The 24877-nt window shown below is 42.4% G+C and overlaps 1 protein-coding gene across 10 annotated transcripts in view; it reads right to left on the bottom strand.

Moving 5' to 3' along the window:
- Positions 1–8581: 8581 nt before the first annotated feature.
- Positions 8582–24877, bottom strand: part of tpk1 (thiamin pyrophosphokinase 1) — a 79635-nt gene continuing 63339 nt past the window's right edge. For 9 of the 10 annotated variants that reach the window (XM_036934625.1, XM_036934632.1, XM_036934629.1 and 6 more), the window contains one exon: positions 8582–10607. In XM_036934625.1, the coding sequence (XP_036790520.1) occupies positions 10462–10607 (146 nt within the window). In that variant the 3' untranslated portion in view covers positions 8582–10461. 10 annotated transcript variants of the gene reach the window in all.

The raw sequence follows: 24877 nt of genomic DNA, 5'->3' as shown, positions 1-24877 counted from the left end.
AGATATGGAGAAGGCAGAGATGTTAGCCCAGGCATTTGTGAAGGTGCACAGCTCAAATAATGTGACATTAGGGTGTCAGAAGAGAACATCCGGGTGTCCTGGATCAGAGAGATGGTAGGGGATGCATTTAATGCCCCTTTTACGTTGGCTGAGATGAAGAGAGCATTAGATAAAGTTGAGGTAACATTTTTTTATACTAGGCAAATCAGTTAAGCACAAATTCTTATTTACAATGACAGCTTACCCCGGCCAAACCCGGACGACGCTGGGCCAATTGTACGCCGCCCGAATATCTTCTGGGAAGGATGAGATGTGTTACAGCATGATGGCTCATCTCAGTGACACTGCAATGGGGAAAATATTGGGTCTTTACAATAAGGTGGGGGAGGAAGAGAAACTGCCTGGAAGTGTGATGCCGATATGGAAACCTGGGAAAGACCCTACTAGCCCTTCATGCTATAGGCCGATAGCGTTAACATCTGATGTATGTAACCTTATGGAAAGGATGATAACGGAAAGGCTGACTTACTTTCTGGAGAGTAGAGGACTAATGTCACTAGCTCAAACTGGGTTCAAGAAAGGCAGGGGAACGATGAATCCTGTACTGTGCCTTGAGTCAGTCATACGGAAGGCACAGGAAATTAAGGAGGTGATGGTAGCCGTTTTCTTCAATGTAGAGATGGCCTATGATATGATGTGGAAGGCAGGCCTACTTATCAAGCTGAATATCATGGGGGTTGGAGGAAGGGCTTTTAACTGGATAAAGGATTTTATTTTTGGGCAATCCATACAAGTGATGGTGGGGAGCTCTATGTCAGAAAGATATGAAGTAGATAATGGTACCCCCCAGGGAAGTGTCATTAGTCCTTTATTGTTCTCCATTATGATTGACGATATATTCTGCCAGGTGAGACCTGATATTGGGCGGTCATTGTTTGCGGATGACGGGGCACTGTGAAAGAGACAGAAATATTCCCCATACAACCAGGAGAGTTCAAAAAGTGATCAGTAAATTTGAGTCCCTCAGGTGGGGCTTCATGTCTCAGTTGAGAAAACAGACTGTTTTGTTTTTAGAAAAAAGGTTGGGGAGGATGCTGTATGGAAGGAATCTGGAGAGGGAGAGAGTGTTTGGTTCCTGGAGTTCTGGTTTGACACTCGATTGACAGCCGGACCATATTAGTGTCAGAGTAGTTGTCAAAAGAAAGAAAATATTGAATGTGATGCGTTTTTTGTCTGGAATGGAGTGTGGGGTAGATAGAATGCCGTTGAAAATGCTAACTTTTGTTATTGACCAAATACTTATTTTCCACCATAATTATGCAAATGTATTAAAAAAACAAAAACAGAAATACCTTATTTACAAGTATTTAGACCCTTTGCTATGAGACTCAAATGTATTCTTGAGAAGTTTTTACAACTTGATAGGAGTCCACCTGTGGTCAATTCAACTGATTGGACATATCTATAATGTTTATATAAGGTCCCACAGTTGACAGTGCATGTCAGAGCAAAAACCAAGCCATGAGGTCAATGGAATTGTCCGTCGAGCTCCTAGACAGGATTGTGTCGAGACACAGATCTGGGGAAGGGTACTAAAAATGTCTGCAGCACTGAAGGTCCCCAAGAACACAGTGACCTCCATCATTCTTAAATGGAAGAAGTTTGGAACCACAAAGACTCTTCATAGAGCTGACCACTAATCCAAACTGAGCAATCAGGGGGAAAGGGCCTTGGTCATGGAGGTGACCAAGAACCCGATGGTCACTCTGGCAGAGCTTCTCCTAGCTCTGTGGAGATAGTGAAGTGAAGACAGAGGATATGAGTGGAATACTGTAACATCTAAGAATGGAGATAAAAGGCCAAAAGTTGTTCATCAAGATAAAAGCACTTCAAAGCACTTCACATAGTACGAGGAAAAAAACAATCACTTCACCCAACGTGCACCACCCACCTGAGTGATGCCCAGCGACCATTTTTATGCCGCAATGCGCACCACCCATCAGGTGAGGAGTGATATGCCAATTAGAAATGAGGGGGGTGATTAATGCCTCATTTGTTGTTGGAGTGTGATTCATGAACAAGGATGTTTTTGGGGGAAACCTGTTTGCAATCACAAAGATGGAAGGAAGCCTTGGGAGATGTGGAGTCAGACAAGAGTGACCAGGAGTGTTGATTTCATGTGTCAAAAGAACAAAAGGTGAAAGCACCGTGCAAATCATTGACGCATGAAGTGGAAAGCTATGATTATCGGAATAGGGCACCGATAAAAGGTGTCTCTGTGGATATTGAGGCTTCATGGTTTAAAAATGAACATGCCAGGAATATTTGATTTACGCCACTTAAATCACACTGTGAATGGACTGAAGGAGGAAATTCTTTCTGTATTATTGATGTTTGACGAAGAATTTCTCCCAACCCATGTAAAGCTGGGATAGATGAGAAGCACGCGGCAGCAGAGCGGATAACGGCTGGCTAGCCAAAGGGACTTGGAATTCTGGAGACGGACCTTCCCAGCAGGATCGTCTGGCAGATGGTTGGAAATGTCAGCGAGTAGTGCGGACAAAGTGGAGGAAATGGAGAAAAGGTTGGAGAAGCAACAGCTGGAATGCAAACAATATGGGTAACAGTTTTGAAGATATGGAGTGGGAGGAAGAGAGTCAAGGATCTGAATGGAATGTAGTGGAAAGACATAGGAAGTAGAGATCATGATACTGAAAGACATAGGAAGTAGAGATCATGATACTGAAAGACAGGAAGTAGAGATCATGATACTGAAAGACATATGAAGTAGAGATCATGATACTGAAAGACAGGAAGTAGAGATCATGATACTGAAAGACATAGGAAGTAGAGATCATGATACTGAAAGACATAGGAAGTAGAGATCATGATACTGAAAGACAGGAAGTAGAGATCATGATACTGAAAGACATAGGAAGTAGAGATCATGATACTGAAAGACATAGGAAGTAGAGATCATGATACTGAAAGACATAGGAAGTAGAGATCATGATACTGAAAGACATAGGAAGTAGAGATCATGATACTGAAAGACATAGGAAGTAGAGATCATGATACTGAAAGACATAGGAAGTAGAGATCATGATACTGAAAGACATAGGAAGTAGAGATCATGATACTGAAAGACAGGAAGTAGAGATCATGATACTGAAAGACATAGGAAGTAGAGATCATGATACTGAAAGACATAGGAAGTAGAGATCATGATACTGAAAGACATAGGAAGTAGAGATCATGATACTGAAAGACATAGGAAGTAGAGATCATGATACTGAAAGACATAGGAAGTAGAGATCATGATACTGAAAGACATAGGAAGTAGAGATCATGATACTGAAAGACAGGAAGTAGAGATCATGATACTGAAAGACATAGGAAGTAGAGATCATGATACTGAAAGACATAGGAAGTAGAGATCATGATACTGAAAGACATAGGAAGTAGAGATCATGATACTGAAAGACATAGGAAGTAGAGATCATGATACTGAAAGACATAGGAAGTAGAGATCATGATACTGAAAGACATAGGAAGTAGAGATCATGATACTGAAAGACATAGGAAGTAGAGATCATGATACTGAAAGCTGTGGAGCGTCTGTTAAAAAAGTATTAAGAGGGCCAAAGTAGGAAGCAAGAGTAATAATGTGTTGGAGTGGAAAGTTGTAATTTACACCCTCTGGTTAACCAATGCCATAGAGAAAGAGATGGGTGAAGTCGAGCTAGCACGGTTAATTGGAAATGGTAGATTGCTAATATTTTGTGGTAGCCAGGCTCAGCAAGGGAAGATTCTGCAAATGGAAAAACTTAATGGGAAGAAGATTGAGGGGAGTATTACAGGGGTCACAGTATCTATGTCCATAGATAGTAAATCAAATGTGAAGGGAGGCAGAGTGATTGAGGCCAAAAGGTTGATCAGTAGGAAAGAGTCACAGAAGTGAAAGCTTATCAGTGCTGTTGAGGTTTGAGAAGGTTTGTCCTGGAAAAGTAGATTTGATTCCTTAGTTTCAATGTCAGAGGATTTTTCCCATCCCAATTGCAGTGGTTAAAATGCCAAAGAATGGGACATGCAGCTAGCTGTACAGTGTAAAGGAAAGAAAATATGTGCCAAGTGTGGAGGGGAACATGAATTTGGGAGCAATGTTATGGTTAAGTGTTGTTATTTTGGGGGAGAACATAGTGCAGCATTTGGTGGATTCTAGCTGCAGAGAGAGAGAGGCTCAGAGATGTAGAATCAGTCATAATGCATCATATGCAGAGGCTGTAAGGCAGATTGGTGGAACTACAGTGTGGACTGATGGAGCTTCCATGGCTGTTCCTTTGTGTGTTCAGAAATCTTGCGCTCATCATTATGCTGTGTCAAAGGACACTTTGATAGTGAATAAAGTGAATCTTACCAATGAAAGCTATGACGTTGTCAACACATCTTGGGTTTCAGAAAGCAGAAATGCCAGGTTGAAGGTTTTTGTGGATACAGCAAACAAATGTATTGGGGGTAACAGATGTTTCTGTCAATGTGGTTGACATGTTGAATAATTCTGCGGGTGGATTGTTTCAGCATTATATACACTGACATCTGTTGGTCAGAGAAGCCAACAAAAAAAAGTAAGGGCATGTATCAGAAAACCATTCAGTATCTGATGTGACCACCATTTCCCTCAAGCAACATGACACATATCCTTCGCATAGAGTTGATCAGGCTGTTGATTGTGGCCTGTGGAATGTTGTCACACTCCTCTTCAATGGCTGTGTGAAGTTGCTGGATATTGGTGGGAACTGGAACACGCTGTCGTACACGTCGATCCATGTCTGGTGAGTATGCAGGCCATGGAAGAACTGGGACATATTCAGCTTCCAGGAATTGTGTACAGATCCTTGCGACATGGGGCCGTGTATTATCATGCTGAAACAGTAGGTGATGGCGGTAGATTAATGGCATAACAATGGGTCTCAGGATCTCATCACAGTCTCTATGTGTATTCAAACAGCCATCAATAAATTGCAAATGGTTTAGTTGTCAGTAGCTTATGCCTGCCCATACCACAACCCCACCATGGGGCACTCTGTTCACAACGCTGACATCAGCAAACACGACGCCATACACGCTGTCTGCCATCTGCCCAGTACAGTTGAAAACGGGATTCAACAGTGAAGAGCACAGTTCTCCAGTGTGCCAGTAGCGATTGCAGGTGAGCATTTTCCCACTGAAGTCAGTTACGACGCCGAACTGCAGTCAGGTTAAGAACCTGGTGAGGACGACGTGCACGCAGATGAGCTTCCCTGAGACGGTTTCTGACAGTTTGTGTAAACCCACCGTTTCATCAGCTGTCTGGTTGGCTGGTCTCAGACAATCCCGCAGGTGAAGAAGCCAGATGTGTAGGTCCTGGCTTGGCGTGGTTCCACGTGGTCTGCGTTGTAAGGCCGGTTGGACGTACTGCCAAATTCTCTTCTGGCAGTCAGCGCCATATGGTAGATAAATTAGCAATAAATTACCTGGCAAAACTCCCTCAAAACTTCAGACATCTGTGGCATTGTTGTGTGACAAAACTGCAAATTTTAGAGTGGCCTTTAATTGTCCCCAGCATAAGGTGCAGCTGTTTAATCAGCTTGTTGATTGATATGCCACACCTGTCAGGTGGATGGATTATCTTGGCCAAGGATAAATTCTCACTAAGAGGGAAGTAAACAAATGTGTACACAAAATGTGAGAGAAATAAGCTTTTTGTGCATATGGACAATTTCTGGGATCTTTTATTTCAGCTCATGTAACATGGGACCAACACTTGCGTTTATATTTTTGTTTAGTGTATATATATATACACTATATATACACAAGTATTTGGACACCCCTTCAAATTAGTGGATTTGTCTATTTCAGCCACACCTGTTGCTGACAGGTGTATAAAATATAGCACACAGCCATGCAATCTCCACAGACAAACATTGACACTAAAATGGCCTTACTGAAGAGTTCAGTGACTTTCAACCTGGCACCGTCATAAGATGCCACCTTTCCAACAAGTTAGTTTGTCAAATTTCTGTCCTGCTAGAGCTGCCCCGGTCAACTAAGTGCAGTTATTGTGAAGTGGAAAGGTCTAAGAGCAACAATGTCTTAGACGCGAAGTGGTAGACCACACAAGCTCACAGAACAGGACCACCGAGTGCTGAAGTGAGTAAAAATCGTCTGTCCTCGGTTGCAACACTCACTACCGAGTTCCAAACTGCCTCTGGAAACAACACAATAACTGTTTGTCGGGAGCTTGTCGGGAGCTTCATGAAATTAGTTTCCATGACTGAGCAGCCGAACACAAGCCTAAGATCACCATGTGCAATGCCAAGTGTCGGCTGGAGTAGTGTAAAGCTCGCCGCCATTAGACTCTGGAGCAGTGGAAATGCATTCTCTGTAGCAGTCTGACAGACTAATCTGGGTTTGGTGGATGCCTGGAGAATGCTACCTGCCCAAATACATAGTGCCAACTGTAAAGTTTGGTGGAGGAGGAATAATGGTCTGGGGCTGTTTTTCATAGTTTAGGGTAGGCCCCTGTTTCAATGAAGGGAAATCTTAATGCTACAGCATACAATGACATTATAGACAATTTTGTGCTTCCGACTTCGTGGCAAGAGTTTGGGGAAGGCCCTTTCCTGTTTCATCATGACCCTGTGCACAAAGCGAGGTCCATACAGAAATGGTGTCTCAAGATAGCTGTGGAAGGCCTTGACTGGCCTGCACAGAGCCCCAATCTCAACCCCATCGAACACCTTTGGGATGAATTGGAACGCTGACTGCAAGCCAGGCCTAATCGCCCAACATCAGGGGCCGACCTCACTAATGCCCTTGTGGCTAAACCCGCAGCAATGTTCCAACATCTAGTGGAAAGCCTTCCCAAAAGACTGGAGGCTGTTATAGCAGCAAAGAGGGGACCAACTCCATATTAATGCCCATGATTTTGGAATGAGATGTTCGAGGAGCAGGTGTCCACATACATTCCAAATGTACATAACCAAAAGTATTTAGACCCCCTTCCCTTTTCCCAAACTGTATTACTTTACCAATTTAATCCATTTTAGAATAGTTTTACTCCCTCAACAATCTACACACAATACCCCATAATGACAAAGCAAAAACACATTTTTGCAAATGTATTAAAAATAAAAAACAAAGTATTCAGACCCTTTACTTGGTACTTTGTATAAGCACCTTTGGCAACGATTACAGCCTTGTCTTTGGTATGATGCGACGAGCTTGGCACACCTGTGTTTGGGGGGTTCCTCCCATTCTCTGCAGATCCTCTTAAGCTCTGTCAGGTTGGATGGGGAGCGTCGCTTCACAGCTATTTTCAGGTCTCTCCAGAGATGTTCGATCGGGTTCAAGTCCAGGTTCCAGCTGCGTCACTCAAGGACATTCAGAGACTTGTCCCCAAAGCCACTCCTGCATTGTCTTGGCTGTGTAGGGTTGTTGTCCTGTTCAAAGGTGAATCTTCGCCCCAGTCTGAGTGCTCTGAAGCAGGTTTTCGTCAAGGATTTATACTTTGCTTCGTTTCTTTCCCTCGATTCTGACTAGTCTCCCAGTCCCTGCCACTGAAAAACATCCCGACAGCATGATGTTGCCACCACCATGCTTTACCGTAGGGACGGTGCCAGGTTTCCTCCAGATGTGACGCTTGGCATTCAGGCCAAAGAGTTCAATCTTGGTTTCATCTGACCAGAGAATCTGGTTTCTCATGGTCAGAGTCCTTTAGGTGCTTTTTGACAAACTCCAAGCGGGCTGTCATGTGCCTTTTACTGAGGAGTGACTTCCGCCTGGCCACTCTACCATAAAGGCCAGGTTGGTGGAATGCTGCAGAGATGATTGTCCCTTCTGGAAGGTTCTCCCATCTCCACAGAGGAACTCTGCAGCTTTTTCAGAGTGACCATTGGGTTTTTGGTCACCTGCCTGGCCAATGTCCTTTTCCCCCGATTGCTCAGTTTGGCCAGTTTGCCAGTTCTAGGAAGAGTCTTGGTGGTTTCAAACTTCTTCCATTTAAGAATGATGGAGGCCACTGTGTTTTTGGGGACCTTCAATGCTGCAGACATTTTTTGGTACCCTTCCCCAGATCTGTGCCTCTACAAAATCCTGTCTTGGAGCTATACGGACAATTCCTTCGACCTCATAACTTGGTTTTTGCTCTGACATGCACTGTCAACTGTGGGACCTTATATAGACAGTTGTGTGCCTTTCCAAATCATGTCCAATCAACTGAATTTACCACAGGTGGACTAAAATCAAGTTGTAGAAACATCTCAAGGATGATAAATGGAAGCAGGATGCACCTGAGCTCAATTCTCATAGCAAAGGGTCTGAATACTTATGTAAATATGGTATTTCTGTTTTTAATTTTTAATACATTTGCAAACATTCTAAAAATCTGTTTTGCTTTGTAATTATGGGGTATTGTGTGTAGATTGGGGGACTTTTAATTGAATTTAATCCACTGTAGAATTTGGCTGTAACATAACCACAGATCATAATCCAAAGGAATCTAGTTATTTTAGCATGACATCAAGTAAATGGAGTAGCCATGTTTATATTTTAAACCCCTTCAATCAAACAATCAAATGTCTTTATTGTCCCAGTTGGGAAATGTGTTGTGCAGTCAGGGTTCAACAATAAAGACAACATTTAAAAACAGTGACAACCATACAACAGATATACATCATGCGATTGGTTACAGTGTACAATCAATAAAAGGCGCAGTCATTGTGCAAACGTGCATCAATAAATATGCATTATTTATTTTCATGTGTAGATTTAGAAAGTTTATGGCCTGTGGGATGAGTTCTTGGATCTATTGCTCTTGAATTTGGGAAGTTGAAAACAACGACCTGAAGGGACGAGCTCAAAATCGTCAATGCCCGGGTGATTAGGACAGTCTAGGATACTGTTAACTCTCCTCATCACTTACTTCCTAAAAATGTCTAAGAGCTGTGTCTGCTGCATCCCGATGACCTTGCTGGCCACCTCTACCACTATCTAGCCTGTTTTTGTTGCAAACATTAAGATTGCCAAACCAGGCCACCGTCGAAAACTTCAACACAGATTCAATAAAACTCCTGTAAAACAGTCATCATTGCCTTGCTGACAAAAGTTCCATCTTTCTCAGAAAGAAACGTTGATTTGGAACCACATCGATCAAGAAGGTTCTTGTGGAGTTCTCTGGAATTGTAGGTCTGTAAAATGTCATGATTCTGTGACGAGAGAATATTATTGTACCATCTCTCTCTTGATCTCTGTTCTAGAATTCCAGAAGATTGCCATGGCGACAGTGATTGGGTTTGCCATCATGAGCTTCATCGGGTTCTTTGTCAAGCTCATCCACATCTTCAACAATAACATTGTGAAAGTAGGACCACACCTTCAACATAGGACAAGACACTGCAGGACACACACACCAGGAGTCAGTTGGACAGTAGTCAGTCAGTACTGTATTGTGCACATTATTGGTAGAAAACAATTCAAGTTCAGTCCATTTGGCTTTTTAGGTTAGGTTAGGTTTTGGGTGATCTGACTACAGTGTTCTAAAGTGCACTAATGCTACCTGTCTACAAGATCCAAATACATGATTCATTTGTTATCAAGATATGTGCATAGATGCATGTAGGTCTGCGATAATATCAATCTATGTTTTGCAGTTCTATTTGATTTGATGGAATGCGTGAAACACACTATTTTAAATCATAAGGCATACAGCATTTCTGCCACTACAGTTAAGAGGTGTGGATGATTGTATACTATTGGGTAAAGGGGAGAAACTGAATTAGCCTCTGTGTGGCCCTGTTATTGTGAGTTCTCTTATCTCTCTCAGGGGCGGTTTAACCTCTGGAGATGTTACAGAACTACAACTACAGAACTACAATAACCAGAGACCTTTGGCAGCAGGGCAATGTGGAAAAGTGGTGGTGGAGGATAGTGAAGGGATGCCATTTTTTTTAAACATTGTTTGCAATGTTTTTATTTGACTGTGTTAATAAATCAAAGAAATACGCAGCTTGACTTATGTTTGACTTGTATATAATGTGTATCTGTTTGTTAAGCGACAACGGTGAAGGCACATTGGGGCTGAGTTCCAAACCGTAGACTTGCACCCTAAAATCCACCCTTGAGAAGTATGGATTTGACCCCCACCTCAGATATGCAATGGTAAGTCTTCAAGGGGAAGGGTGCAAGTCTCCCGTTTGGAATCAGGACAGAGTTTTCTAGGCTAGTGGTGAATCTATAATCTAAAGTGGCTTCCTCTTGTGACCGTTCAGAGATTCCTTCACCAAGGAAGGAAAGAGGCATTTTACCACTATTTCAACTAAGCAGAAGCGTGAATTTCCAGTTGGGGAGAGGAAACCATTAGCCTATTTAAATGACACCCATTTGTTCATTCTGGAAGGAGGTGGAGCACCCTGGTCGATGATGTCATTTCCTGTCCCTGCAGATGCCCATGCTCCAGAGCAGTGGCTGATCCGTTGTCACGGTTACAGGCTTCCTCTGGTCTCCCTGGGCGACAGGCTCGTAGGTGTTGGATGTGCTCACCAGCTTCCCGAACTGCAGTACCTGGTTGTCTATAACAAACAGAGTCAGTCAGACATGCTCCTACAGAACCTACTCAGCAAGCAGTGGAGTGAAAAACACTTGTGGGGTAATAAGTTCATTCCAACCACACCACCAACCACACCACCATTTACAAATACACTGTCCTCTCTGTGTAACCCCCAGGGAGGTCCAGTCTGAGTCCACCCTATTCTGTGTAAGCACTCAGCTGGGACCTGGGAAACAGTGATGGGAAAGTCAACTCGGGTGAGAGAGAGACACAAGGACTAGCATTATGCTTGACCACTGAGCATAAGGAAACTGGGAACTGGTGGGTCGACAAATCCTCTCAAAGCCAACCATTTGGTCCAGACAGGCAGGAGAGACTTACACCGAAGAGCTGCAATAAGTTGAGGGTTTTCAGGTTCTCTTTTCATGTGTGCCATTAGTATTAATAAAATAACATGCTTCAACACACAAGTAGAGACTTTTCATTACAAAGTGAGAGGACTGTAGCTAAGGGTATTTGATATTTGTCTTGGAGGTCACTGAAGATGTTAGGCTTGAATCCAGGTCAACACTGACCTCCTATGGCCAATTCTGGTATTGCAGGATGACTAACATCAGAAGTCTTATTGTCATGCCAGATCTATTTAAGGGTTGATGTAAAAAGGGTTGATGTAGGGTTGATGTAAAAAGGGGTTATAAATAACGTTTTAGTGATTCATTGATTGGTTTAATGGACAGAAAATTCTGCTCTGTGTGTTTATCTCATATGGACTGTCTGGTTTTGCCATGGTTTACATTGTCTTTTGTGATTTATGAACTAACAACACACCTGGTGTTCCCTTGGAAACAATGAAGTTATTCTATTACCCCATTCTACTGACAGTCAGGATCAAACAGCATTCTATTCCACTGCATCAACTCAACACATCTCATAATTACTTCGCTTTTCAAACGTCTATTGGGACAGGAGAACAAAACATATGTAGAATTATACATTTGTTTTTGAATGTGTATTAAAAATAGTCTCCAGGATGGAACTAAACAAACAGAAGGAGAAGAAAGAACACAGCAAAGAGAACAAATCAAATGACCACAGCCGGATGAACACACTTCAAAGACTAACAAAACGCCCTTCTGCTTCAAAGCCCTGTGAATAGCCATGATATTACACTGTGTGAGTGTGTTGTGAATAGCCATGATATTACACTGGGTGAGTGTGTTGTGAATAGCCATGATATTACACTGGGTGAGTGTGTTGTGAATAGCCATGATATTACACTGTGTGAGTGTGTTGTGAATAGCCATGATATTACACTGTGTGAGTGTGTTGTGAATAGCCATGATATTACACTGGGTGAGTGTGTTGTGAATAGCCATGATATTACACTGGGTGAGTGTGTTGTGAATAGCCATGATATTACACTGGGTGAGTGTGTTGTGAATAGCCATGATATTACACTGGGTGAGTGTGTTGTGAATAGCCATGATATTACACTGTGTGAGTGTGTTGTGAATAGCCATGATATTACACTGTGTGAGTGTGTTGTGAATAGCCATGCTATTACACTGGGTGAGTGTGGTGTGAATAGCCATGATATTACACTGGGTGAGTGTGTTGTGAATAGCCATGATATTACACTGTGTGAGTGTGTTGTGAATAGCCATGATATTACACTGTGTGAGTGTGTTGTGAATAGCCATGCTATTACACTGTGTGAGTGTGTTGTGAATAGCCATGATATTACACTGGGTGAGTGTGTTGTGAATAGCCATGATATTACACTGTGTGAGTGTGTTGTGAATAGCCATGATATTACACTGTGTGAGTGTGTTGTGAATAGCCATGATATTACACTGGGTGAGTGTGTTGTGAATAGCCATGATATTACACTGGGTGAGTGTGTTGTGAATAGCCATGATATTACACTGTGTGAGTGTGTTGTGAATAGCCATGATATTACACTGTGTGAGTGTGTTGTGAATAGCCATGATATTACACTGGGTGAGTGTGTTGTGAATAGCCATGATATTACACTGGGTGAGTGTGTTGTGAATAGCCATTATATTAAACTGGGTGAGTGTGTTGTGAATAGCCATGATATTACACTGTGTGAGTGTGTTGTGAATAGCCATGATATTACACTGGGTGAGTGTGTTGTGAATAGCCATGCTATTACACTGTGTGAGTGTGTTGTGAATAGCCATGATATTACACTGGGTGAGTGTGTTGTGAATAGCCATGATATTACACTGGGTGAGTGTGTTGTGAATAGCCATGCTATTACACTGTGTGAGTGTGTTGTGAATAGCCATGATATTACACTGGGTGAGTGTGTTGTGAATAGCCATGATATTACACTGTGTGAGTGTGTTGTGAATAGCCATGATATTACACTGGGTGAGTGTGTTGTGAATAGCCATGATATTACACTGTGTGAGTGTGTTGTGAATAGCCATGATATTACACTGTGTGAGTGTGTTGTGAATAGCCATGATATTACACTGGGTGAGTGTGTTGTGAATAGCCATGATATTACACTGGGTGAGTGTGTTGTGAATAGCCATGATATTACACTGGGTGAGTGTGTTGTGAATAGCCATGATATTACACTGTGTGAGTGTGTTGTGAATAGCCATGCTATTACACTGTGTGAGTGTGTTGTGAATAGCCATGATATTACACTGGGTGAGTGTGTTGTGAATAGCCATGCTATTACACTGTGTGAGTGTGTTGTGAATAGCCATGATATTACACTGGGTGAGTGTGTTGTGAATAGCCATGATATTACACTGGGTGAGTGTGTTGTGAATAGCCATGATATTACACTGTGTGAGTGTGTTGTGAATAGCCATGATATTACACTGTGTGAGTGTGTTGTGAATAGCCATGATATTACACTGGGTGAGTGTGTTGTGAATAGCCATGATATTACACTGGGTGAGTGTGTTGTGAATAGCCATGATATTACACTGGGTGAGTGTGTTGTGAATAGCCATGATATTACACTGGGTGAGTGTGTTGTGAATAGCCATGATATTACACTGTGTGAGTGTGTTGTGAATAGCCATGATATTACACTGGGTGAGTGTGTTGTGAATAGACATGATATTACACTGGGTGAGTGTGTTGTGAATAGCCATGATATTACACTGTGTGAGTGTGTTGTGAATAGCCATGATATTACACTGTGTGAGTGTGTTGTGAATAGCCATGATATTACACTGTGTGAGTGTGTTGTGAATAGCCATGATATTACACTGTGTGAGTGTGTTGTGAATAGCCATGATATTACACTGGGTGAGTGTGTTGTGAATAGCCATGATATTACACTGGGTGAGTGTGTTGTGAATAGCCATGATATTACACTGTGTGAGTGTGTTGTGAATAGCCATGCTATTACACTGTGTGAGTGTGTTGTGAATAGCCATGATATTACACTGGGTGAGTGTGTTGTGAATAGCCATGATATTACACTGTGTGAGTGTGTTGTGAATAGCCATGATATTACACTGTGTGAGTGTGTTGTGAATAGCCATGATATTACACTGTGTGAGTGTGTTGTGAATAGCCATGCTATTACACTGTGTGAGTGTGTTGTAAATAGCCATGATATTACACTGTGTGAGTGTGTTGTGAATAGCCATGATATTACACTGTGTGAGTGTGTTGTGAATAGCCATGATATTACACTGTGTGAGTGTGTTGTGAATAGCCATGATATTACACTGTGTGAGTGTGTTGTGAATAGCCATGCTATTACACTGTGTGAGTGTGTTGTGAATAGCCATGATATTACACTGTGTGAGTGTGTTGTGAATAGCCATGATATTACACTGTGTGAGTGTGTTGTGAATAGCCATGCTATTACACTGGGTGAATGTGTTGTGAATAGCCATGATATTACACTGTGTGAGTGTGTTGTGAATAGCCATGATATTACACTGTGTGAGTGTGTTGTGAATAGCCATGATATTACACTGTGTCAGTGTGTTGTGAATAGCCATGCTATTACACTGGGTGAGTGTGTTGTGAATAGCCATGATATTACACTGTGTGAGTGTGTTGTGAATAGCCATGATATTACACTGTGTGAGTGTGTTGTGAATAGCCATGATATTACACTGTGTGAGTGTGTTGTGAATAGCCATGCTATTACACTGTGTGAGTGTGTTGTGAATAGCCATGATATTACACTGTGTGAGTGTGTTGTGAATAGCCATGATATTACACTGGGTGAGTGTGTTGTGAATAGCCATGATATTACACTGGGTGAGTGTGTTGTGAATAGCCATGCTATTACACTGTGTGAGTGTGTTGTGAATAGCCATGATATTACACTGTGTGAGTGTGTTGTGAATAGCCATGATATTACAGTGTGAGTGTGTTGTGAATAGCCATGCTATTACACTGTGTGAGTGTGTTGTGAATAGCCATGATATTACACTGTGTGAGTGTGTTGTGAATAGCCATGATATTACACTGGGTGAGTGTGTTGTGAATAGCCATGATATTACACTGTGTGAGTGTATTGTGAATAGCCATGATATTACACTGTGTGAGTGTGTTGTGAATAGCCATGATATTACACTGTGTGAGTGTGTTGTGAATAGCCATGATATTACACTGTGTGAGTGTGTTGTGAATAGCCATGATATTACACTGGGTGAGTGTGTTGTGAATAGCCATGATATTACACTGTGTGAGTGTGTTGTGAATAGCCATGCTATTACACTGGGTGAGTGTGTTGTGAATAGCCATGATATTACACTGGGTGAGTGTGTTGTGAATAGCCATGCTATTACACTGGGTAAGTGTGTTGTGAATAGCCATGATATTACACTGTGTGAGTGTGTTGTGAATAGCCATGATATTACACTGGGTGAGTGTGTTGTGAATAGCCATGATATTACACTGTGTGAGTGTGTTGTGAATAGCCATGATATTACACTGTGTGAGTGTGTTGTGAATAGCCATGATATTACACTGTGTGAGTGTGTTGTGAATAGCCATGATATTACACTGTGTGAGTGTGTTGTGAATAGCCATGATATTACACTGGGTGAGTGTGTTGTGAATAGCCATGATATTACACTGGGTGAGTGTGTTGTGAATAGCCATGATATTACACTGGGTGAGTGTGTTGTGAATAGCCATGATATTACACTGTGTGAGTGTGTTGTGAATAGCCATGATATTACACTATGTGAGTGTGTTGTGAATAGCCATGCTATTACACTGGGTGAGTGTGTTGTGAATAGCCATGATATTACACTGGGTGAGTGTGTTGTGAATAGCCATGCTATTACACTGGGTGAGTGTGTTGTGAATAGCCATGATATTACACTGGGTGAGTGTGTTGTGAATAGCCATGATATTACACTGGGTGAGTGTGTTGTGAATAGCCATGATATTACACTGTGTGAGTGTGTTGTGAATAGCCATGATATTACACTGTGTGAGTGTGTTGTGAATAGCCATGATATTACACTGTGTGAGTGTGTTGTGAATAGCCATGATATTACACTGTGTGAGTGTGTTGTGAATAGCCATGATATTACACTGGGTGAGTGTGTTGTGAATAGCCATGATATTACACTGTGTGAGTGTGTTGTGAATAGCCATGATATTACACTGGGTGAGTGTGTTGTGAATAGCCATGATATTACACTGGGTGAGTGTGTTGTGAATAGCCATGCTATTACACTGGGTGAGTGTGTTGTGAATAGCCATGATATTACACTGTGTGAGTGTGTTGTGAATAGCCATGATATTACACTGGGTGAGTGTGTTGTGAATAGCCATGATATTACACTGTGTGAGTGTGTTGTGAATAGCCATGATATTACACTGTGTGAGTGTGTTGTGAATAGCCATGCTATTACACTGTGTGAGTGTGTTGTGAATAGCCATGCTATTACACTGTGTGAGTGTGTTGTGAATAGCCATGCTATTACACTGGGTGAGTGTGTTGTGAATAGCCATGATATTACACTGTGTGAGTGTGTTGTGAATATCCATGATATTACACTGTGTGAGTGTGTTGTGAATAGCCATGCTATTACACTGGGTGAGTGTGTTGTGAATAGCCATGATATTACACTGTGTGAGTGTGTTGTGAATAGCCATGCTATTACACTGTGTGAGTGTGTTGTGAATAGCCATGCTATTACACTGTGTGAGTGTGTTGTGAATAGCCATGCTATTACACTGGGTGAGTGTGTTGTGAATAGCCATGATATTACACTGTGTGAGTGTGTTGTGAATATCCATGATATTACACTGTGTGAGTGTGTTGTGAATAGCCATGCTATTACACTGGGTGAGTGTGTTGTGAATAGCCATGCTATTACACTGGGTGAGTGTGTTGTGAATAGCCATGATATTACACTGTGTGAGTGTGTTGTGAATAGCCATGATATTACACTGTGTGAGTGTGTTGTGAATTGCCATGATATTACACTGTGTGAGTGTGTTGTGAACAGCCATGATATTAGACAACCAATAAGAGGAATAGGGAGTGAAAACAGTACTGAAAGGAAGTAATTGACCATAGAGAACACTGAGGCAGAGGCATACCATAGCCTAAACCGTTCTCTGCTGAACCAATGCTGAAGACACTGTAGTAGTTAATTAAACCACTAGGGGAAGCGCTGCACTGTGGAAAGAGGGGAGACTGTCAGATACATGCACATAATTTTCTGAAACACACACACACACACACACACACACACACACACACACACACACACACACACACAGACACACACACAATCCATCATAAACATTTAATAGTCAGCCCTATCATTTACTGGCAGATAGGATAGGGCTAATGAATCTAGTTTAAGTTGCGGCTCCGCGCCTGATAAAATTTTAAACAGGAGAAAGGAAACACCCTTCCCCTAGAGACTATTTGGAATCACCCCCCACACACACATACCCCACCCTCCCACCTCTCTCTCCAGAGTAATTTGTAGTGTAAATGTGGGTATTTAAAGCGGTCACCCTCTCTGGTCTCAGTGCTGGAAATGCAATTACAGCCAGCAAACAGCTTTATTGTTATCAGTGGAGGTGCGACGCTCATTCCGGTCCCCAGCGCAACACCGGCCGCCATCGATCGTTATCAGGCATGAGGAGAGGATTACTAATGAAGCTATCCTCAGGCTCCATAGTCTGTTTGTGTGGGTAATTGAGGATGGAAACTGTGTGTGTGTGTGTGTGGTCAAATGCTGTACCTTGACAGGGTCAGCTGAGGTAGCTGTACACCCCCCCAACCTTCCCCTAAACCTGTGTGTATGTGTGTGGTTCACATCAGGTATTTGTCCATTGCCTCCTCTCCCAGCATGACTCAGATCTAAAAGGAAAAAATGAAACTGTACTATGGCAGTTTCCCTCCCTCCCACAGCATGGCTGGAGAATACTTACAGGGTACTTAATCTCCCTCTCGTTTTGCTCTTTCTATAGACTTTAAGACAGAGATGGGAGAGAGAGAGCGAGAGAGAGAAAGTGGGAATAAGAAGGGGAAAAAGAAAAGAGACTGCCAAGGTGAGAGCCGGATAGCTCAGCAACATCTGAATCCGTCCAAGAGAAAACCGAAAAAACAGATTCTATCTTTCTCTCTAGCTTGCTCCCTTTCCCTCTCCTTCCCTCTCTCTTTGCCTGCAGAGAATACACCCAAACCCAGACAGCCATTAGTACAGGAGGTTTCACAGGGATACTGCAGCTATAGGTAACGGAAATATATGTATTCATCCACCTGTGTGTGTGTGTGTGTGTGTGTGTGTGTGTGTGTGTGTGTGTGTGTGTGCGTGCGTGCGTGCGAGCAAGAAAGTAAAGAAAACATAGATAATATTCCAGCCTTGAAAATGTTATAATGTGATCATTTTGATGAAAGCTGTCAGGGAGATAAATCTAATGAGGATCCGTCAATTAGTCTAATTCCCAGAAATCTGGCTGGCTGGAAACACACCAGACGTGGACTGTTACAGTACATCGTAGTTACTCACTACACTGTCTGTCTTTTTCATTGTAGTCATACTTTCAACACTGCTACAGGTTATGTGTATACTTTAGGGATATGGAGGTTAGACATTAGTCAAAAGAACAAACAGAAGGTTCAAATGGTTGTTTTAGCACAAAGCTCAGAGTCTAAATCTGTCTCACTGATTAACTAGACAGACTGTTTGAGGACACTGGTTCACTGACGGACAGTTAATCAGGTGTGTGTGGGTGTGTGTGTGTGTGTGTGTGTGTGTGTGTGTGTGTGTGTGTGTGTGTGTGTGTGTAAAGAAAGAAAAAAAGAGTGCATCATTACAGATTGGTTTCTCTAAGAACAAGGAGAGACAAACAGAGAAACAGAAAGAAAAGGAGAGATCAGAGGAGAGATAGAGAGGTGGCTTGACTCTAGCAGTTAGTATGAGAACATATTTTCACCTTTCTAAACAGTTCTGACACTTCCTGTCTAGACAGTATGTAAATGTATACTGTTTTATTCTTACTATTGTCTGATGTTACTTACTCTTACACATCTCTCTCACACACACACACAGTTGGGTTTTTGTAGGTGCGTAACCTAAAGTTACATCATTTCAACCAGGGATGGAAATTAAGCAATCCTGTGGCTAGTACTTTTCAGACCGGGCTAGTAGAAAATGTGATCTACTAGGCTAGCTAGCCAGTGCCCAAAGTTCCATCACTGATAACATCATAGTAAAAAGGGGCAAATATAAGAGCAAACGTAATCCTTTTGGTTTTTGTAAAAAAATAATCTCCTTCTGACTCAACTCTCCCGACGACAAGCATTAAACCTTACCCATCCAACCACACACTTCAGTTAGAACAATTACAGATTGAATTAATCCTCCAAACACATCCTACAATAGTTCCTACAGATGTCTTACTGAGCATAGCACACACACACACACACACACACACACACACACACACACACACACACACACACACACACACACGACTTTCTCTCTCTACGGGTCCTGTCTTTCCACAACCGAGGAGAAGAGAGATCCACCGTGTGATGTCATCATTAATTACAACACAAGGAAGACCGTGTGTGAAATGTGAATACTAGAAAACAAACTGAAATGGTCGATGACATACATCACTTATGCTACTGTAAATAATTAAACTGTAACATTCCATCTCTATAAAACCACAGCTTTTCAATTGGGCCTCCTACATTGCCCTCCATTAACTTTGTGATCTTTTAGAGAGGTTGTAGCTTTGCTCAACAGAGCCATTAAAGTTAATGGGGGTCAGAGGCTACTCTTACTAAGTGTCTGCCCAGCTGCCATTTTGGGGATCTTGCCATGTTTGAATCGCCCATAACTTTATTTAAATCACAGTCACCGCCTGGCATACACAATGCAGGAGCTTTAAAGACGAAGGACTGAGGCCAATGTTACAGTCAGTTCAAGGCCACAACTAGACTTACTGCTAAGGAGAATACTGCCTCTCTCCCCCTGTGTGTTCACGTATATCAACCACTTCTGAAATAGTTGTTGTGTGTATGGGTGTGTGTGTGGATCAAAACGCAGAGCGGAGATGTTGATGATTGACATTTTCTCAGATGATTTATTTATCTACTCTCCTACCTTCTTCCTCCGCTAAAGTCCCGACTTTTAAACTCCACCATCAACACCCTCAAACAACATCATTATTAAAACAGTAACCCCTGTCAAACAGAATTCTCAACTAAAACAACCTGATATACCCTCAGGGCTCTGCTTCACAAAATAAAGTATGCCCAATAAGTAGGTTTCACATAGATAATGGGGTTACAATTAACTAACTTGTACTGTAAACTTTGAATTCTGACATGGATCTAAAGGGGTTGAACCAGTTGCCACACTACAGATCTGTATGCCCTGTAGTGCAGGTTCTCTCTGTCTTTCTCTCTTTAATGTGCATACTTCGAACAAAGCCAAAGCCCTGACACTAAGTCCCTTTAGGCCAGACAGCCGCTAACTGCACAGGTCTCTCTTTATAATACAGCATATATTATTAATTCCAATCACGCTTTAAAAAGGGATAATCATTTATATGGACTTCTAACGCACACACAAGCACACACTCTTTAAAATCATCTGTCAACTAAGCAGCAATCAGCAGTTGAAACAAGAAATGGAACCACTCTCAACTTCATAAGCAAGGACTAATCATTCACGATATCTATTCTGCCCTTGCAAGAGTCCCCTTCTTAAGTTTATCAGATAGTTGCTGGATAGAGTTGATCTATCGTATTGCATAATGATTTATTACCACCAGTTCGTAGGTACAGTATTAGAAACGGAGTAAAACTGACATAGAAGAAGGAAAAACAACCAGAAGTAAGATGATGCTGATTATTAAAGCTTCATTCTCACTAACAGCACAGCACAGCACATCATGTATTGTTGTCTCTACCTTCTTGCCCTTTGTGCTGTTGTCTGTGCCCAATAATGTCTGTACCATGGTTTGTGCTGCTACCATGTTGTGCTGCTGCCATGTTGTGTTTCTACCATGTTGTGCTGCTGCCATGTTGTGTTTCTACCATGTTGTGCTGCTGCCATGTTGTGTTTCTACCATGTTGTGTTTCTACCATGTTGTGTTTCTACCATGTTGTGTTTCTACCATGTTGTGTTTCTACCATGTTGTGCTGCTGCCATGTTGTGTTTCTACCATGTTGTGTTTCTACCATGTTGTGCTGCTGCCATGTTGTGTTTCTACCATGTTGTGTTTCTACCATGTTGTGCTGCTGCCATGTTGTGTTTCTACCATGTTGTGCTGCTGCCATGTTGTGTTTCTACCATGTTGTGTTTCTACCATGTTGTGCTGCTGCCATGTTGTGTTTCTGCCATGCTGTGTTTCTACCATGTTGTGTTTCTACCATGTTGTGCTGCTGCCATGTTGTGTTTCTACCATGTTGTGCTGCTGCCATGTTGTGCTGCTGCCATGTTGTGTTTCTACCATGTTGTGTTTCTACCATGTTGTGCTGCTGCCATGTTGTGTTTCTACCATGTTGTGCTGCTGCCATGTTGTGTTTCTACCATGTTGTGCTGCTGCCATGTTGTGTTTCTACCATGTTGTGCTGCTGCCATGTTGTGCTGCTGCCATGTTGTGTTTCTACCATGTTGTGTTTCTACCATGTTGTGCTGCTGCCATGTTGTGTTTCTACCATGTTGTGTTTCTACCATGTTGTGTTTCTACCATGTTGTGTTTCTACCATGTTGTGCTGCTGCCATGTTGTGTTTCTACCATGTTGTGCTGCTGCCATGTTGTGTTTCTACCATGTTGTGCTGCTGCCATGTTGTGTTTCTACCATGTTGTGCTGCTGCCATGTTGTGTTTCTACCATGTTGTGCTGCTGCCATGTTGTGCTGCTGCCATGTTGTGTTTCTACCATGTTGTGCTGCTGCCATGTTGTGTTTCTACCATGTTGTGTTTCTACCATGTTGTGCTGCTGCCATGTTGTGTTTCTACCATGTTGTGCTGCTGCCATGTTGTGCTGCTGCCATGTTGTGTTTCTACCATGTTGTGCTGCTGCCATGTTGTGTTTCTACCATGTTGTGCTGCTGCCATGTTGTGCTGCTGCCATGTTGTGTTTCTACCATGTTGTGCTGCTGCCATGTTGTGTTTCTACCATGTTGTGTTTCTACCATGTTGTGCTGCTGCCATGTTGTGTTTCTACCATGTTGTGTTTCTACCATGTTGTGTTTCTACCATGTTGTGTTTCTACCATGTTGTGCTGCTGCCATGTTGTGTTTCTACCATGTTGTGCTGCTGCCATGTTGTGTTTCTACCATGTTGTGCTGCTGCCATGTTGTGTTTCTACCATGTTGTGCTGCTGCCATGTTGTGTTTCTACCATGTTGTGCTGCTGCCATGTTGTGCTGCTACCATGTTGTGTTTCTACCATGTTGTGCTGCTGCCATGTTGTGTTTCTACCATGTTGTGCTGCTGCCATGTTGTGCTGCTGCCATGTTGTGTTTCTACCATGTTGTGCTGCTGCCATGTTGTGTTTCTACCATGTTGTGCTGCTGCCATGTTGTGCTGCTGCCATGTTGTGTTTCTACCATGTTGTGCTGCTGCCATGTTGTGTTTCTACCATGTTGTGCTGCTGCCATGTTGTGTTTCTACCATGTTGTGCTGCTGCCATGTTGTGTTTCTACCATGTTGTGCTGCTGCCATGTTGTGTTTCTACCATGTTGTGCTGCTGCCATGTTGTGTTTCTACCATGTTGTGCTGCTGCCATATTGTGCTGCTGCCATGTTGTGTTTCTACCATGTTGTGTTTCTACCATGTTGTGTTTCTACCATGTTGTGCTGCTGCCATGTTGTGCTGCTGCCATGTTGTGTTTCTACCATGTTGTGTTTCTACCATGTTGTGCTGCTGCCATGTTGTGTTTCTACCATGTTGTGCTGCTGCCATGTTGTGCTGCTGCCATGTTGTGCTTCTACCATGTTGTGCTGCTGCCATGTTGTGTTTCTACCATGTTGTGCTGCTGCCATGTTGTGTTTCTACCATGTTGTGTTTCTACCATGTTGTGTTTCTACCATGTTGTGCTGCTGCCATGTTGTGTTTCTACCATGTTGTGTTTCTACCATGTTGTGCTGCTGCCATGTTGTGTTTCTACCATGTTGTGCTGCTGCCATGTTGTGTTTCTACCATGTTGTGCTGCTGCCATGTTGTGTTTCTACCATGTTGTGTTTCTACCATGTTGTGCTGCTGCCATGTTGTGTTTCTACCATGTTGTGCTGCTGCCATGTTGTGTTTCTACCATGTTGTGTTTCTACCATGTTGTGCTGCTGCCATGTTGTGTTTCTACCATGTTGTGTTTCTACCATGTTGTGTTTCTACCATGTTGTGCTGCTGCCATGTTGTGTTTCTACCATGTTGTGCTGCTGCCATGTTGTGTTTCTACCATGTTGTGCTGCTGCCATGTTGTGTTTCTACCATGTTGTGTTTCTACCATGTTGTGTTTCTACCATGTTGTGCTGCTACCATGTTGTGTTTCTACCATGTTGTGTTTCTACCATGTTGTGCTGCTACCATGTTGTGTTTCTACCATGTTGTGTTTCTACCATGTTGTGCTGCTGCCATGTTGTGTTTCTACCATGTTGTGCTGCTACCATGTTGTGTTTCTACCATGTTGTGCTGCTGCCATGTTGTGCTTCTACCATGTTGTGCTGCTGCCATGTTGTGCTGCTGCCATGTTGTGTTTCTACCATGTTGTGCTGCTGCCATGTTGTGCTGCTGCCATGTTGTGTTTCTACCATGTGGTGCTGCTGCCATGTTGTGTTTTCATGTGGTGCTGCCATGCTGTTTTTGTCTTATGTCTTTCTTTATGTAGTGTTGTCTCTCTTGTCATGATGTGTGTTTTGTCCTATATTTTTTATTTTTTATCCCAGTCCCCGCAGGAGGCCTTTTGCCTTTTGGTAGGCCGGCATTGTAAATAACAATTTGTTCTCAACTGACTTACCTAGTTAAATAAAGGTTACATTTTTTTATTTAATTTTTTTTTTTTACATATGTTATAATATCATGAACTCAAAAATATGTTGCTGTATGCAATAATAATTCCCCAAACATGGCAAGATCAATTAAATAGAACAGATATCTCCAACCATGCAGCCATCAAGAAAAGACTGAAATCTATCACTTAAACGATCATCCATACAGAATAGTTCTTCTCAAATTGACTGCACGGATGGAGTTTGATCATATCTGCAGCTCCACAGAGTGACTTTCACCATTTGCAACGCTAACAAGGATTCTTATTTGACAGAACATAGAAACGTAGGCCTTATCAGTAAGCAGTGCCATACAGAGGACAAAAATTAAATTGACTTTAAAATTAACTCAAACCTACTACAGGGGCCAGAACACTCCCCGCCTAGTATCTGTAAGGATGCCACCATTATCACTAGTACATCACTAGAACATCACTAGTACATCACTAGAACATCACTAGTACATCCCTAGAACATCCCTAGTACATCACTAGTACAGTCTCTGAAACTGGATACAGAAAAGTCTTGCATGACACATCTCTTGCTGTATTGACTTCAACCGTTCTTAATTTCCCACCTCTGCCAGGAAAGGTCTTCACGAAGATGCCCATGGGCCAGTCGTTCCTTTTCACTTGACTGTCTCCCAGCATCACAATGTCTCCCTCCTGAAGGTTGGGCTTCTCTTTCTGCCACTTCCTTTGGTTTTGCAGGGAAGGAAGATACTCTTTGGCAAGGCTTTGAACTTGCCGTCACTGCCGGCTGAAGGTATCTTTCTCATTGAATTCACCT

Source organism: Oncorhynchus mykiss, chromosome 11 (genome assembly GCF_013265735.2).
Source record: "Oncorhynchus mykiss isolate Arlee chromosome 11, USDA_OmykA_1.1, whole genome shotgun sequence".
In the NCBI taxonomy this organism is placed as follows: domain Eukaryota; kingdom Metazoa; phylum Chordata; class Actinopteri; order Salmoniformes; family Salmonidae; genus Oncorhynchus; species Oncorhynchus mykiss.
Note: the sequence above shows the minus strand (reverse complement) of the source record. Positions and strands in the feature narration are given on the sequence as shown.